General features: G+C 48.9%; 1 protein-coding gene across 1 annotated transcript in view; it reads right to left on the reverse strand.

The window, feature by feature from the left end:
• The window catches only part of ZNF654 (zinc finger protein 654), a 76,980-nt gene extending 62,665 nt beyond the window's left edge, over positions 1–14,315 (reverse strand). Inside the window, exon 1 of the mRNA XM_063956302.1 lies at positions 13,959–14,315. Coding sequence (XP_063812372.1) covers positions 13,959–14,090 — 132 coding nt within the window. The 5' untranslated portion in view covers positions 14,091–14,315. The remainder of the gene's footprint in view (positions 1–13,958) is intronic.
• Positions 14,316–14,588: the final 273 nt, after the last annotated feature.

A 14,588-nucleotide genomic window follows, 5' to 3' on the forward strand; every position in this document is an offset into this window, starting at 1 on the left:
AGCCACTGCGGTGATGTTGTCTGACTGGATCAGAACTGGTTGGTCGCGAAGTAAGGCCTCCGCTTGACGTAGGGCGTTGTATATGGCCCTTAGTTCCAGGATGTTGATGTGCAGACAAGTCTCTTGACTTGACCAAAGACCCTGGAAATTTCTTCCCTGTGTGACTGCTCCCCAACCTCGGAGGCTTGCGTCCGTGGTCACCAGGATCCAATCCTGAATGCCGAATCTGCGGCCCTCGAGAAGGTGAGCACTCTGCAGCCACCACAGGAGTGACACCCTGGCCCTGGGGGACAGGGTGATCAACCGATGCATCTGTAGATGTGATCTGGACCACTTGTCCAACAGATCCCATTGGAAAGTCCTCGCATGGAACCTGCCAAAGGGAATGGCCTCGAATGAGGCCACCATCTTTCCCAGGACTCGAGTGCAATGATGCACGGACACCTGTCTTGATTTCAAAAGGTTCCTGACCAGAGTCATAAGTTCCTGGGCTTTTTCTATCGGAAGACAAACCCTTTTCTGGGTCGTGTCCAGAATCATGCCCAAGAAAGGCAGACGAGTCGTAGGAACCAACTGCGACTTTGGGATATTGAGAATCCAGCCGTGTTGTTCTAACACTTTCAGTGAAAGAGATACGCCGTTCAGAAACTGCTCGCTTGATCTCGCTTTTATGAGGAGATCGTCCAAGTACGGGATAATTGTGACACCCTGCTTGCGCAGGAGCACCATCAGTTCCGCCATTACCTTGGTGAAAATCCTCGGAGCCGTTGAGAGACCAAACGGCAACGTCTGAAATTGGTAATGACAGTCCTGTACCGCAAATCTTAGGTACGCCTGATGAGGTGGATAAATGGGGACATGAAGGTACGCATCCTTTATGTCCAGTGACACCATAAAATCCCCCCCTTCCAGGCTGGCGATGACCACTCTTAGCAATTCCATCTTGAACCTCTTCAAGTATAGGTTCAGAGATTTTAAATTCAATATGGGTCTGACCGAACCGTCCGGTTTCGGAACCACAAACATGGTCGAATAATAACCCCTTCCCTGTTGAAGGAGGGGAACCTCGACCACCTGCTGAAGATACAATTTTTGTATTGCATTTAACACTATCTCCTTCTCTAGGGGGGAAGACGATAGGGCCGATTTGAAAAACCGGCGAGGAGGCACCTCTTCGAATTCCAACTTGTAACCCTGAGACACAATTTCTATTGCCCAGGGATCCACCTGGGAGTGAACCCACATGTGGCTGAAATTCCGAAGACGCGCCCCCACTGGCCCCGACTCCCAGAGTCATGCGATGGATTTTGCAGAGGCCGGGGAGAACTTCTGTTCCTGGGAACTAGCTGTATTGTGCAGCTTCTTTCCTCTGCCCCTCCCTCTGGCAAGAAAGGACGCACCTCGGACTTTCTTGTTTCTTTGTGAACGAAAGGACTGCATTTGGTAATGCGGTGCTCTCTTAGGCTGTGAGGGAACATAAGGCAAAAAATTTGATTTTCCAGCCGTAGCTGTGGAGACCAGGTCCGAGAGACCTTCACCGAACAATTCCTCACCCCTGTAAGGTAAAACCTCCATATGTCGTTTAGAGTCGGCATCACCTGTCCATTGCAGAGTCCACAGGACCCTTGTGGCAGAAATCGACATAGCGTTTATTCTAGAACCCAGCAGACTAATGTCTCTTTGAGCATCTCTCATAAAGGACAGCGTCTTTAATATGCCCCAGGGTCAATAAAACAGTATCCCTATCTAGGGTATCAAACTCCTCTGATAAGGTATCAGTCCATGCCGCTACTGCACTACAGACCCAGGACGACGCGATTGCCGGTCTGAGCAAGGTACCTGAATGTGTATAAATGGACTTCAGGGTACCCTCCTGTTTGCGATCAGCAGCATCCTTCAGGGTAGCCGTATCCTGGGACGGCAGGGCTACCTTTTTGGATAAGCGTGTTAAAGCTTTGTCCAACCTAGGGGAGGATTCCCATCGTAACCTGTCCGTTGGCGGGAAAGGATACGCCATAAGAATCCGTTTGGAAATCTGCATTTTTTAATCTGGAGATTCCCAAGCTTTTTCACATAACTCATTCAGTTCGTGTAAGGGGGGAAAAGTTACCTCAGGTTTCTTTCCCTTATACATATAAACCCTTGTCAGGGACAGGGGTTTCCTCTGTGATGTGCAAAACTTCCTTAATTGCTATAATCATATATCAGAGTGATTTAGCCAACTTTGGCTGTAACTTTGCATCATCGTAATCGACACTGGAGTCAGAATCCATGTCGGTATCTGTGTCAACAATTTGGGATAGTGGGCGCTTACGAGACCCCGATGGTCCCTGCGACATAGGATCAGGCAACGGTTGAGACCCTGCCTGTCCCAATGCATCAGCCTTGTCTAATCTTTTATGCAAGGAATTTACATTATCATTTAAAACCTTCCACATATCCATCCAATCAGGTGTCGGCGCCGTCGGCAGAGACACCACATTCATTTGCACCCGCTCCTCTCCCACATAGCCTTCCACATCAGACATGTCAACACAAGCGTACCGACACACAACACACACACAGGGAATGTCCTTTCTGAAGACCGTTCCCCCACGAGGCCCTTTGGAGAGACAGAGAGAGAGTATGCCAGCACACACCCCAGCGCTATATAACCCAGGAATAACACAGTAACTTAATGTTAACCCAGTAGCTGCTGTTTATATACTTTTTTTGCGCCTAATTATGTGCCCCCCTCTCTATTCAACCCTCTTCTACCGTGCATCAGCAGGGGAGAGCCTGGGGAGCATCCTTTCAGCGTGCTGTGGAGAAAAAATGGCGCTGGTGAGTGCTGAGGGAGAAGCCCCGACCCTCGGCGGCGGGCTTCTGTCCCGCTTAAACTTTATTTCTTTGGCGGGGGCTCCTACATATATACAGTACCCAGCTGTATATATGTGTTCATTTGCCAGAATGAGGTCTCAAATGCTGCCCAGGGCTCCCCCCCCCCCCCCCCCCCCTGCACCCTAACAGTGACCGGAGTATGTGTAGGTGTGTGGAGCAATGGCGCACAGCTGCAGTGCTGGGCGTTACCTCCAGTGAAGATCACGAAGTCTTCTGCCGCCTGTGAAGTCTTCTTGCTTCTCATACTCACCCGGCTTCAGTCTTCTGGCTCTGTGAGGGGGACGGTGGCGTGGCTCTGGAACGGATGGAGAGGGTGAGATCCTGCGTACCGATCCCTCTGGAGCTAATGGTGTCCAGTAGCCTAAGAAGCAGGACCTAGCTTCAGAGAGTAGGGCTGCTTTTCTCCCCTCAGTCCCACGATGCAGGGAGTCTGTTGCCAACAGAGCTCCCTGAAAATAAAAAACCTAACAAAATAACTTTCTATCAGCAAACTCAGGAGAGCTCACTGAAAAGCACCCAGCTCCTCTGGGCACAGAATCAAACTGAGGTCTGTAGGAGGGGCAGAGAGGGAGGAGCCAGTGCACACCAGGAACTAAATTCTTTCTTAAAGTGCCCATGTCTCCTGCGGAGCCCGTCTCTCCCCATGGTCCTTGCGGAGTCCCCAGCATCCTCTAGGACGTTAGAGAAATGACTGGTGTGACACTCTTTTTGGTTTTAGCAAGTCTCTGACCATGTTCTGGAGGTCCTGGGCTTTTTCCATCGGGAGAAAAACCCTCTTCTGTTCCGTGTCCAGAATCATGCCTAGGAATGATAGTCGAGTCGTTGGAATCAATTGTGACTTTGGCAGATTGAGAATCCAACCGTGTTGTTGTAGCACTCTCAGGGAGAGCGACACGCTCTTCTGCAATTGATCTCTCGATCTTGCTTTTAATCAGGAGATCGTCCAAGTACGGGATAATTGTGACTCCCCGTCTGCGCAGGAGCACCATCATTTCCGCCATTACCTTGGTGAAAATCCTTGAGGCCATGCAAAGCCCAAACGGCAATGTCTGAAACTGGTAATGACAGTCCTGTACAGCGAATCTCAGGTACGCCTGATGATGAGGATATATGGGGACATGAAGGTATGCATCCTTTATGTCGAGTGACACCATAAAATCCCCCCCTTCCAGACTGGAGATCGCAGCCCGGGGCGATTCCATCTTGAACTTGAACTTTTTCAAGTACAGGTTTAGGGATTTTAGATTTAAAATGGGTCTGACCGAGCCATCCGGCTTCGGGACCACGAACAGGGTTGAATAGTACCCTTTCCCCTGTTGGACTAGGGGAACCTTGACAATCACTTGCTGTTGACACAGCTTTTGAATTGCAGCTAACACTACTTCCCTCTCTGGGGAAGAAGCCGGCAAGGCCGACTTGAAAAATCGGCGAGGGGGCACCTCTTCGAATTTCAGTTTGTATCCTTGGGATACAATATCCATCGCCCAAGGATCCACGTCTGACAGAACCCAGACCTGGCTGAAGAGTCGAAGACGTGCCACCACCGATGCGGACTCCCTCAGTGGAGCCCCAGCGTCACGCGGTGGATTTAGTAGAAGCCAAGGAGGACTTCTGCTCCTGGGAACTAGCCAAAGCAGGTGTTCTCTTCCCTCTACCCTTACCTCTGGACTTATGCGACCGAAAGGACTGCATCCGATATTGTGGAGTTTTCTTTTGCTGTGGGGGAACAAAAGGCAAAAAAGTAGATTTACCCACGGTAGATGTGACCTAAAGTCAATAAAGTGGTATCCCTGTCTAGGGTATCAAGGTCAGCTGACAAGGTATCTGTCCAAGCTGCAACTGCGCTACATACCCATGCCGATGCTATTGCCGGTCTGAGTAAAGCACCCGTATGCGTATAAATAGATTTCAAGGTAGTTTCCGGTCTGTGATCAGCAGGATCCTTGAGGGCTGCCGTGTCTGGAGACGGTAGCGCCACCTTCTTGGACAGGCGCATTAAAGCCTTGTCCACCCTGGGTGAGGATTCCCAGCGTACCCTGTCCTGTGCTGGGAAAGGATACGCCATAAGAATCCTCTTGGGAATCTGCAGTTTTTTGTCTGGAGTTTCCCAAGCTTTTTCAAACAACTCATTCAGCTCATGAGACGGGGAAAAGGTTACCTCAGGTTTCTTTTCCTCATACATGCGCACCCTCGTGTCAGGGACAGAGGGGTCCTCTGTGAAATGCAATAATCATATAATGAATACTTTTGGCCACCCTTGGGTGTAACCTCACATCATCGTAGTCGACACTGGAGTCAGAATCCGTGTCGGTATCAGTGTCTGCTATTTGGTATAGGGGATGCTTTTGAAACCCTGAAGGGCCCTGTGACAGTACAATCCGTGGATTGACTCCTTGCCTTTTCCCTGGACTCTGCTTTGTCCATTCTCTTATGTAATAAGTTCACATTTGCATTTAAAACATTCCACATGTCCACCCAATCATGAGTCGGCGTTGCCGACGGAGACACCACAATCATCTGCTCCACCTCCTCCTTAGATTATATACAATACAAAACAATGGGATGGGGATTAGATTAGCCTTCCGCTTCAGACGTGCCGACACACACGTACAGACACCCGCACACACACAGGGATATATCTATAAGGAGACAGTTCCCCACCAAGGCCCTTAGGAGAGACAGAGAGAGAGAATGCCAGCACACACCCAGCGCCAACTGACACTGGAAACAGAATTCCCAGATAATAGCGCTTTTATATATAATAAATTGTGTAATACACAAGTGCCCCCCCCTCTTTTCAGCCCTGTGTCACAGTGTTCAGCAGGGGAGAGTCCGGGGAGCCAGCTTCTCTGCAGTGCTCTGTGGAGAAAATGGCACTGGTTAGTGCTGAGGGACCAAGCTCCACCCCCTCCAGCGGCTGGCTTCGGTCCCGCTCTATTTTATAAAACTGGCGGGGGATTTATACACTTACTGCCTCCGCAGCCTATATCCATATTGCCAGACTTAAAGGTTTATATTGCTGCCCAGGGCGCCCCCCCTGCACCCATCAGTGCCTGGTAGTGTGTGTAATGTGTGGGCGCAATGGCGCGCAGCGTTACCACTGCGCGCTTACCTCAGGGAAGATCTGAAGTCTTCTGCCGCCTTAGAAGTCTTCTTTTCTTCTTATACTCACCCGGCTTCAATCTTCCGGCTCTGTGAGGAGGACAGCGGCGCGGGTCTGGGACGAACGGCGGGGGGAGACCTGCGTTCCGACTCCCTCTGGAGCTAATGGTGTCCAGTAGCCTAAGAAGCAGAGCCTATCACTTAAGTAGGTCTGCTTCTCTCTCCTCAGTCCCACGATGCAGGGAGCCTGTTGCCAGCAGTGCTCCCTGAAAATAAAAAACCTAACAAAATTCTTTTTCCAGAGAAACTCAGGAGAGCTCCCCTGTAGTGCACCCAATCTCCTCTGGGCACAGGATCTAACTGAGGTCTGGAAAAGGGGCATAGAGGGAGGAGCCAGTGCACACCCATTCTAAAGTTCTTTATAGTGCCCATGTCTCCTGCGGAGCCCATCTATACCCCATGGTCCTTACGGAGTCCCCAGCATCCTCTAGGACGTAAGAGAAATTACAGATAGTCAAAATCTGTGCTATCTGGAGGAGTTCAAGGGAAATCGCATAATCAAAATCGGGCATAGCAAGAATCTCACCGTGTGTACACACACCTTAAGATTTAACAGTTTTGCCGCAGAATTGTTGAAACAAAGTGAAAAGAAAATAAATAAAATTTTACAGGTGCAGGCGGTTTTACAGGATGGTAAATGCTGCCTGTCAGTACTTGCTGTACTTTGTCTAATGGTCTCAGAATGAACCTTGTTGTGTTTTTGCCCTTTTGGGCATTCACCACTATTTTAAGGACCACTCAATTATAGTTACCAACATGGGAAAGCATAAATTAGGGGTAGTGTAAAATCGCCCAGTAGTAATTATACCGACAGAAGTGTCAACTACCTGACAGGACCTGTTGCAGATAGGAGATCAAAGTCTAGATTTTCATTCACATTCATGGGGCTACTCCTGTCTAGGAATGGTGGACCACGCAACAAAAGTATGTTTAAGAAAATTTATGACTGACTAATACTCAAAAATTATAAAGTGTGTGCCTTTATATTTATCAATTTTTTTTTTTACATTTCAAGTGCAACATAGCAAATCAACAATCGCTAAAGACATGTTATATAAGGAACTAACCATAACAGATAACAGTTAAACAATTAGCAAATACAAATCAAAGGCCCAGAAAATACAAGAAACAATGCTGAAGTTTTGAAATTTTATAGACCATAAATAATGACTTATCACATTTTAATACTTTTGTGCTCGTTTTCAAGCTTAGCCAACTCTGCAGACTCGTCAAGGATCTGAAAGTTCTAAAACTGACATTTCTTTAAAAGGTTTACCAATCATTATAGTTCACATGGTGCCATTCACATTCAAAAGGAGCTGTCAATTGTTAAAGCAAACTCTAAACTTCATTTTACTGCTAGAGGTGTCAACACGGCTATAAGCTGTAATAGGCCCTACACACTGGGCGATAATACTCAAAGATATGAACGTTCTCGTTCATTAATGAACGAGATACCGTTCATATCTATGAGTGTGGAGGCACCAGCGATGAACGATGCGTGGCCCCGCGCTCGTTCATCGCTGGTGCCCCGTCGCCTGTAGGCCAATATGGACGATCTTGTCCATATTTGCCTGCACTTCTATGGAGCCGGGTGGAGTGAAGAAACTTCCAAAAATGGGGGCGTGGCCTAGTTTTCACCAAGCCACACCTAATTTTTGTGCGCGCACCTTTCGGTATGACATTTGTAGGAGTATGACCTTGTGTCATAACCCCGTTTTTAGTCATGTTGTACAGTGCCACATACATATAATGTCCCAGTACAGTGCCACATACATATAAAAATGCCAATAAATGGGTGCCTCCACAGTGCCAGATATATATACCCCCCTCCACAGTGCCAGATACACATATGTCCACACAGTGCCAGATAAATATATGCCCCAGTGCCAGATACACATGTCCCCACAGTGCCAGATATGCCTCCAGTGCAGATACACATGTCCTAACAGTGCCAGATATTCCCCCAGTGCCAGATACACATGTCCACATAGTGCCAGCTATGCCCCCAGCGCAGACACACATGCCCCTTCAGTGCCAGCTATGCCCCCAGTGCAGACACACATGCCCCCACAGTGCCAGCTATGCCCCCAGCGCAGAGACTCATGCCCCCACAGTGCTAGCTATGCCCCCAGCGCAGGGACTCATGCCCCCACAGTGCCAACTATGCCCCCAGCGCAGACACTCATACCCCCACAGTGCCAGCTATGGCCACACAGTGCAGGTACACGTCCCTACAGTGGCTCACCCCCCCCCCCCCCCCCCCCCCAAGTGCTGCTGCTCTTGCTGCTGTGAGGAAGCGCGCGCCTCTCCTGTTGATCTGACTCCGGTGGCAGTGTATATCTTCAATTCAGCGCCGGCCCATGAGCCAATCAGAGCTCGCGATCCGGCAGCCAATCAGGAGCCTTAGCTGCCGGATCGCGAGCTCTGATTGGCTCATGGGCCGGCGCTGTATTGAAGATATACACTGCCACCGGAGTCAGAGGAACAGGAGAGGCGCGCGCTCTCCTCGCCTCCCCTCACAGCAGCAAGAGCAGCAGCACGGTGAGCAACACTTGGGGAGGGCGAGCTCCGATTGGCTCATGGTCCGGCACCAAATTGAAGCTAGACATCGCCGCAGGAGTCAGGGCAGGAGAGGCGCGCGCTGCGCTCTCCTCACACGCCACTGAGAGAGTCCATTGAAGTAGCGCAGCGGAGGCCGGGAGCGGATTGAGCCGCATGCGGACGATGGAAGAGCCGCATGCGGCTCAAGAGCCGCGGGTTGGCCACCCCTGGTTTAGGTTGAGCAATAAAAGTATATAAATGGATATATAGACAGATCCCTAACCAATAAATCACTGAAATCCTAATTCATGATAGCACTTGTATTAGCATTGTCCTGGTGGCTTTAATATTACAGCACTCCCACCTCGTAATTAGAAGGAGATTGAGTAGTTCATACAACCAAACTTGGTTATACTATAACACAAAAATGTTAAAGAATTTGAAGGTGGAAGTCAGGAATTAATTTCAGAGCCAAAAACCATCTCAAATCTTTAGTGCAGGGAAACCGCTATAACACGTACATATATCTTTCTACAATATGTTATCATTATTTTCAATTGTAACGCATATCCTTATTGCAATGTCCCAACAAGAAGCGATAATATCTTCTTCACTAGAAGCATTGGCAACACAAGGGAAAAATTTTTATTTTTTATTTTTTTTAATACAGTACAGGTGAATAGCATGTACCTGCATGCTGAATAAAACAGGGCAAAGTAATGTTTCTTTTATAGGGTAATGACAGGTAATAAAGTATATTTTTACTATTAGTTATAGTGCGACTCCACTGTTACAACCTGTTGATGATATTACTTCTAGGACTAAAGAGTGAATAAATAAAAATTAGCCGTTAGCTTAACAATAGCAAAAGAAATAGAGATAGCTCTGTTTTATAAACAGCTCACTATGAACTGTATGCAGTAGCATATAAAACAATACCCAAATGTTATTACACAGCGCAGTCATTCAATAAAACCATGCACAGCAAGTTATTGAATGAGCTAATTACTTGCAAATAAAGGCATGAGCAATCACAAAATAAGGGGGGAATTCAATTGTTTGAAAAGTCAGTTGGGTGTCTGCTTTTATCGGTCTATTAGATAGGAAAAAACAGACACGCAGCTGACTTTTCAAACAATTGAATACCCCCTCTAAGATTTGCATGTTCTGAGATTTCCCCCCAGTTTTAAAGATTCCCTAATCTGCACTCATACATTACAGATAGTTTTCAGCAAATACAGATCTGCCAATCTTGAAAGGCTCATCAGTTTAGTAGAAGAGGTCTGCTAATCTGCTGTTTGCTAGTGTATGGTAACAATCTACAGACCCAACATGTTGGACAGCCTGATTTACCAATCCCATTCACTTTTTGCTTGTAATCTGTGATCTCTAATCCCCCATATAGTGCAGATTTAATTACACAATTATCAGCAAAACGTCAAATCGTCCCAGTCAATTGCTGATGTATGGGGGCCTTTAGAAACCACTTTGTTACCCCCAACAACATGTTCCTGAGCAGTCACAATAAGCGGAATGTGACGATTCACAAGCACAATAAGATCCCTGTCAAGAACTTTTAATGATGCCCAATCTGCACGGAATAATCTAAAACAAACTAGCACTGTATATCCATTTTTATGATAAATTACTAGTGACAGCCGGCAACACTACTTCTGGCATGGAAAACTGTAGGTCTGTAATATAATTTCCTCACTAACACTAGCTGCAATCACTGACATAGGGCAAAACAATGCCGCATTGCCCAATAGGAAGCAGTCAACTTTTTATATTAGAAAAATACCTTATTGTTACTGATATTGCACATGCAGCAAACCTCACACCAAATGACAAGGGGGCTAATTCAGACCTCATCACTCGCTGTTTTTATGCAGTCCAGTGTTCGCATAGTCGCCGCCCACTAGGGAATGTATATTTGCTGTGCATGTGTGCGATCGCATGTGCAGCCGAGCGGTACAAAAAAAACAACAACAAAAAAAAAAACTTTGTGCAGTCTCTGAGTTCTAGAAAAAGACAAGGGATCTCTGAGTTGCCCAGAACTTACTCAGCCGCTGCGATCACTTCAGCCTGTCCGAGGCCGGAATTGACGTCAGACACGCCTGCGTTTTTCCAACCACTCCCAAAAAACGGTCAGTTGCCACCCATAAACGCCCTCTTCCTGTCAATCGCCTTGCGATCGGCTGTGCGAATGGATGCTTCATTAAATCCATCGCCCAGCAACGATCCGCTTTGTACTCGTGCGAAGCGCCTACGCATTGCGGTGCATACACAAGCGCAGTTCTGACCTGATCGCAGCAAAAAAACGCTAGCAAGCGATAAGGTCTGAATTACCCTCCAAACCATGAACGTAGCCAGAGCAATATTATGTAAGGACGAAGCAAGCAGCTGGATCAGGAGAAGGGGGTTTAAGCTCAGTGACAAGGAAAGAATGGATCAGGCCTGGCAAACCTGTGGCTCTCCAGCTGTTGTGAAACTACACATCCCAGCATCCCCTTCCACAGTTCTAGAATTCCCTAATAGCAAAACTGTAGCAGGGCATACTGGGACCTGTAGTTCTACAACAGCTGGAGAGCCACAGGTTGGCCAGGCCTGGTATAAAAAGACTAACCGCTGCACGTTTTGTTGTGCATGACTGGTACTTGTTATGGAGTATCACTACTACTAGTGTACTGGCACATTACAGGGCTCATCAATCAATGTACTAAACTTAACACAATACAGCATAGCAAACCCAACTCTACTATTTCAATGCTTTTATTTAAAATGTATTGCAAACAACTTTGCAACAATAAATGTAACAAGTGCCTGTGTAGAGGGCAAATATGGAAACAAGACTGACACAGAACAAACAAGGCTGTTATTGTAAACACTTTACAACAGAAAGCAAAATAAGGGGCCCTACACACTCGGCGATGCGCCGCCGAGGTGCCCGACGGCTGATACGCCCGACGAGCAACCCGGCGGCGGGGGGGCAGTGACGGGGGGAGTGAAGTTTCTTCACTCCCCCCGTCACCCGGCTGCATTGAAGTGCAGGCAAATATGGACGAGATCGTCCATATTGGCCTGCATGCACAGCCGACGGGAGACCAGCGATGAACGAGCGCGGGGACGCGCATCGTTCATCGCTTAAGTCTCCACACTGAAAGATATGAACGAGTTCTCGTTCATTTATGAACGAGATCGTTCATATCTTTCAGAATATCGCCAAGTGTGTAGGGCCTATAAGTGAATACTGACTACCCACTTCAACAAAGAATAGTAAAGTTAAAGCTCCAAAACAGTGCACAAACTACACAATGCAAAGGAAAGACTCACTGGGGAACAACGTGACACTTAAAACAAAAAAAATCCAGAGAAACAAGAATGGCCACAAAAAGTAAAGATGGTTTGGCACCATGGATGATACCATAAACCTGATATTGAATAAGCTTAGAATAACGTGCTGACATGATAATGTCTAAGAGATCACAAACTGTAGTATTGCAAAAGGTATTAAGGCAATCCATACACAACTCAAATCAATAATTGTGATAGTTACAAAGAAACAGAGAATTTAGTTAAAACTACCTACACAAACTGTGCGGTTAATTAAAATATGCATTCCATTTCTAGGAGCAGGGATACATTTGAATGATTAAAAGTTTGCTATAAAAAGTGCTGCACAATATGTAGATGCTATATGAGCAATGGTTAAGTTTAGTATATATAATAAGTACATCAAGTTAGTGTGCCTCTTGGAGGCAGGCTTGCATGGCAGCTCAGGGCGAGAGGCTGGAACAATAGTCCATGTAGGGCACACCCAGGATAGGGGCAGGTATAATAAGCAGAGTAGGGCACACCCAAGTGAGGGTCAGGTGAAACGGGCAGTGTAGGGCACACCCAGGTGAGGGGCAGGTGTAACGGGCAGTGTAGGGCACACCCAGGTGAGGGGCAGGTGAAACGGGCAGTGTAGGGCACACCCAGGTGAGGGGCAGGTGAAACGGGCAGTGTAGGGCACACCCAGGTGAGGGGCAGGTGAAACGGGCAGTGTAGGGCACACCCAGGTGAGGGGCAGGTGAAACGGGCAGTGTAGGGCACACCCAGGTGAGTGGCAGGTGTAGCGGGCAGTGTAGGGCACACCCAGGTGAGTGGCAGGTGTAACGGGCAGTGTAGGGCACACCCAGGTGAGTGGCAGGTGTAACGGGCAGTGTAGGGCACACCCAGGTGAGTGGCAGGTGTAACGGGCAGTGTAGGGCACACCTAGGTGAGTGGCAGGTGTAACGGGCAGTGTAACAACACCCGAGTATAGGGGCAGTGTAACAACAACAGCCGAGTAAAGGGGCAGGTATAATGGGCAGTGTAACAACACCCGGGTGAGGGGCAGTGTAACAACACCCGGGTGAGGGGCAGGTGTAATGGGCAGTGTTAGAACACCCAGGTGAGGGGCAGGAGTAATGGGCAGTGTAACAACACCCAGGTGAGGGGCAGGAGTAATGGGCAGTGTAACAACACCCAGGTGAGGGGCAGGAGTAATGGGCAGTGTAACAACACCCAGGTGAGGGGCAGGAGTAATGGGCAGTGTAACAACACCCAGGTGAGGGGCAGGAGTAATGGGCAGTGTAACAACACCCAGGTGAGGAGCAGGAGTAATGGGCAGTGTCACAACACCCAGGTGAGGAGCAGGAGTAATGGGCAGTGTCACAACACCCGGGTGAGGGGCAGGAGTAATGGGCAGTGTAACAACACCCGGGTGAGGGGCAGGAGTAATGGGCAGTGTAACAACACCCGGGTGAGGGGCAGGCAGGTGTAATGGGCAGTGTAACAACACCCGGGTGAGGGGCAGGTGTAATGGGCAGTGTAACAACACCCGGGTGAGGGGCAGGTGTAATGGGCAGTGTAACAACACCCGGGTGAGGGGCAGGTGTAATGGGCAGTGTAACAACACCCGGGTGAGGGGCAGGTGTAATGGGCAGTGTAACAACACCCGGGTGAGGGGCAGGTGTAATGGGCAGTGTAACAACACCCGGGTGAGGGGCAGGTGTAATGGGCAGTGTAACAACACCCGGGTGAGGGGCAGGTGTAATGGGCAGTGTAACAACACCCGGGTGAGTGACAGGTGTAATGGGCAGTGTAACAACACCCGGGTGAGGGGCAGGCAGGTGTAATGGACAGTGTAACAACACCCGGGTGAGGGGCAGGCAGGTGTAATGGACAGTGTAACAACACCCGGGTGAGGGGCAGTGCATTACTCAGGTGAGGGGCAGGACTGCAGGGCCAGACGAGTATGGCAGTTGGAAGCCTCGGGCCACAGACAGGCACAGACCTAATGTAACTGCCCCTGGCAGACATCTCCCTGCGCTCACATATACCCTCACCTCACAGAAGCGGCGGCAGTACTCCTGGCTCCTCAGCGCCCCCACTCCCAGCCCCCCCAGCTCCTCCTCGGTTATGGCTTCCAGCTCTTCCACCAGCCTCTCCGACTCCTGATCACTCTCGTCTTCCGCCATGCTGCTGTCCCCGACCTGCGCGTACAGCTACCGCCGGGCAACCGCCCCCACCTCTTCCTGCTCCGCCCATGCCACGACGCCACTGGCCAAGAGAGAACTCGATCAAGTGAATGGGGCGGGGCTGTGTTAGCCGAAGTTTCAATGGTCATCGTCGATTGGTCGTCCCCTATATCCGTCAACAGTCTGTCTCTGGGAGAGATGACGTTTCAGCCCGGCCGCCAGCGATTGGCTGAGAGTGTAGTTGTCAGTAACAGCTTTTAGAATGGTCTGTCATACAGTGAGTGGGCGGGGCGGTGGCGGTAGTGCGCCCCTTGTAGTGTGTATACACTCAGTGCTGGTGCCTGTGCTGCTTGGCTGTGTGCTGCAGCCCTGTCTCCTAACACACACTGATTCTACTACTAGATGTGATTATAATGTGACAGGGAGCTGTAACTACCGGGCTGCAGGCTTATTGTGCGCATTGCTATTTTTATATGGTTCTTTATTTTCATTAATGAT

The sequence above is a fragment of the Pseudophryne corroboree genome, chromosome 2, assembly GCF_028390025.1.
Source record: "Pseudophryne corroboree isolate aPseCor3 chromosome 2, aPseCor3.hap2, whole genome shotgun sequence".
Classification (NCBI taxonomy): Eukaryota; Metazoa; Chordata; class Amphibia; order Anura; family Myobatrachidae; genus Pseudophryne; species Pseudophryne corroboree.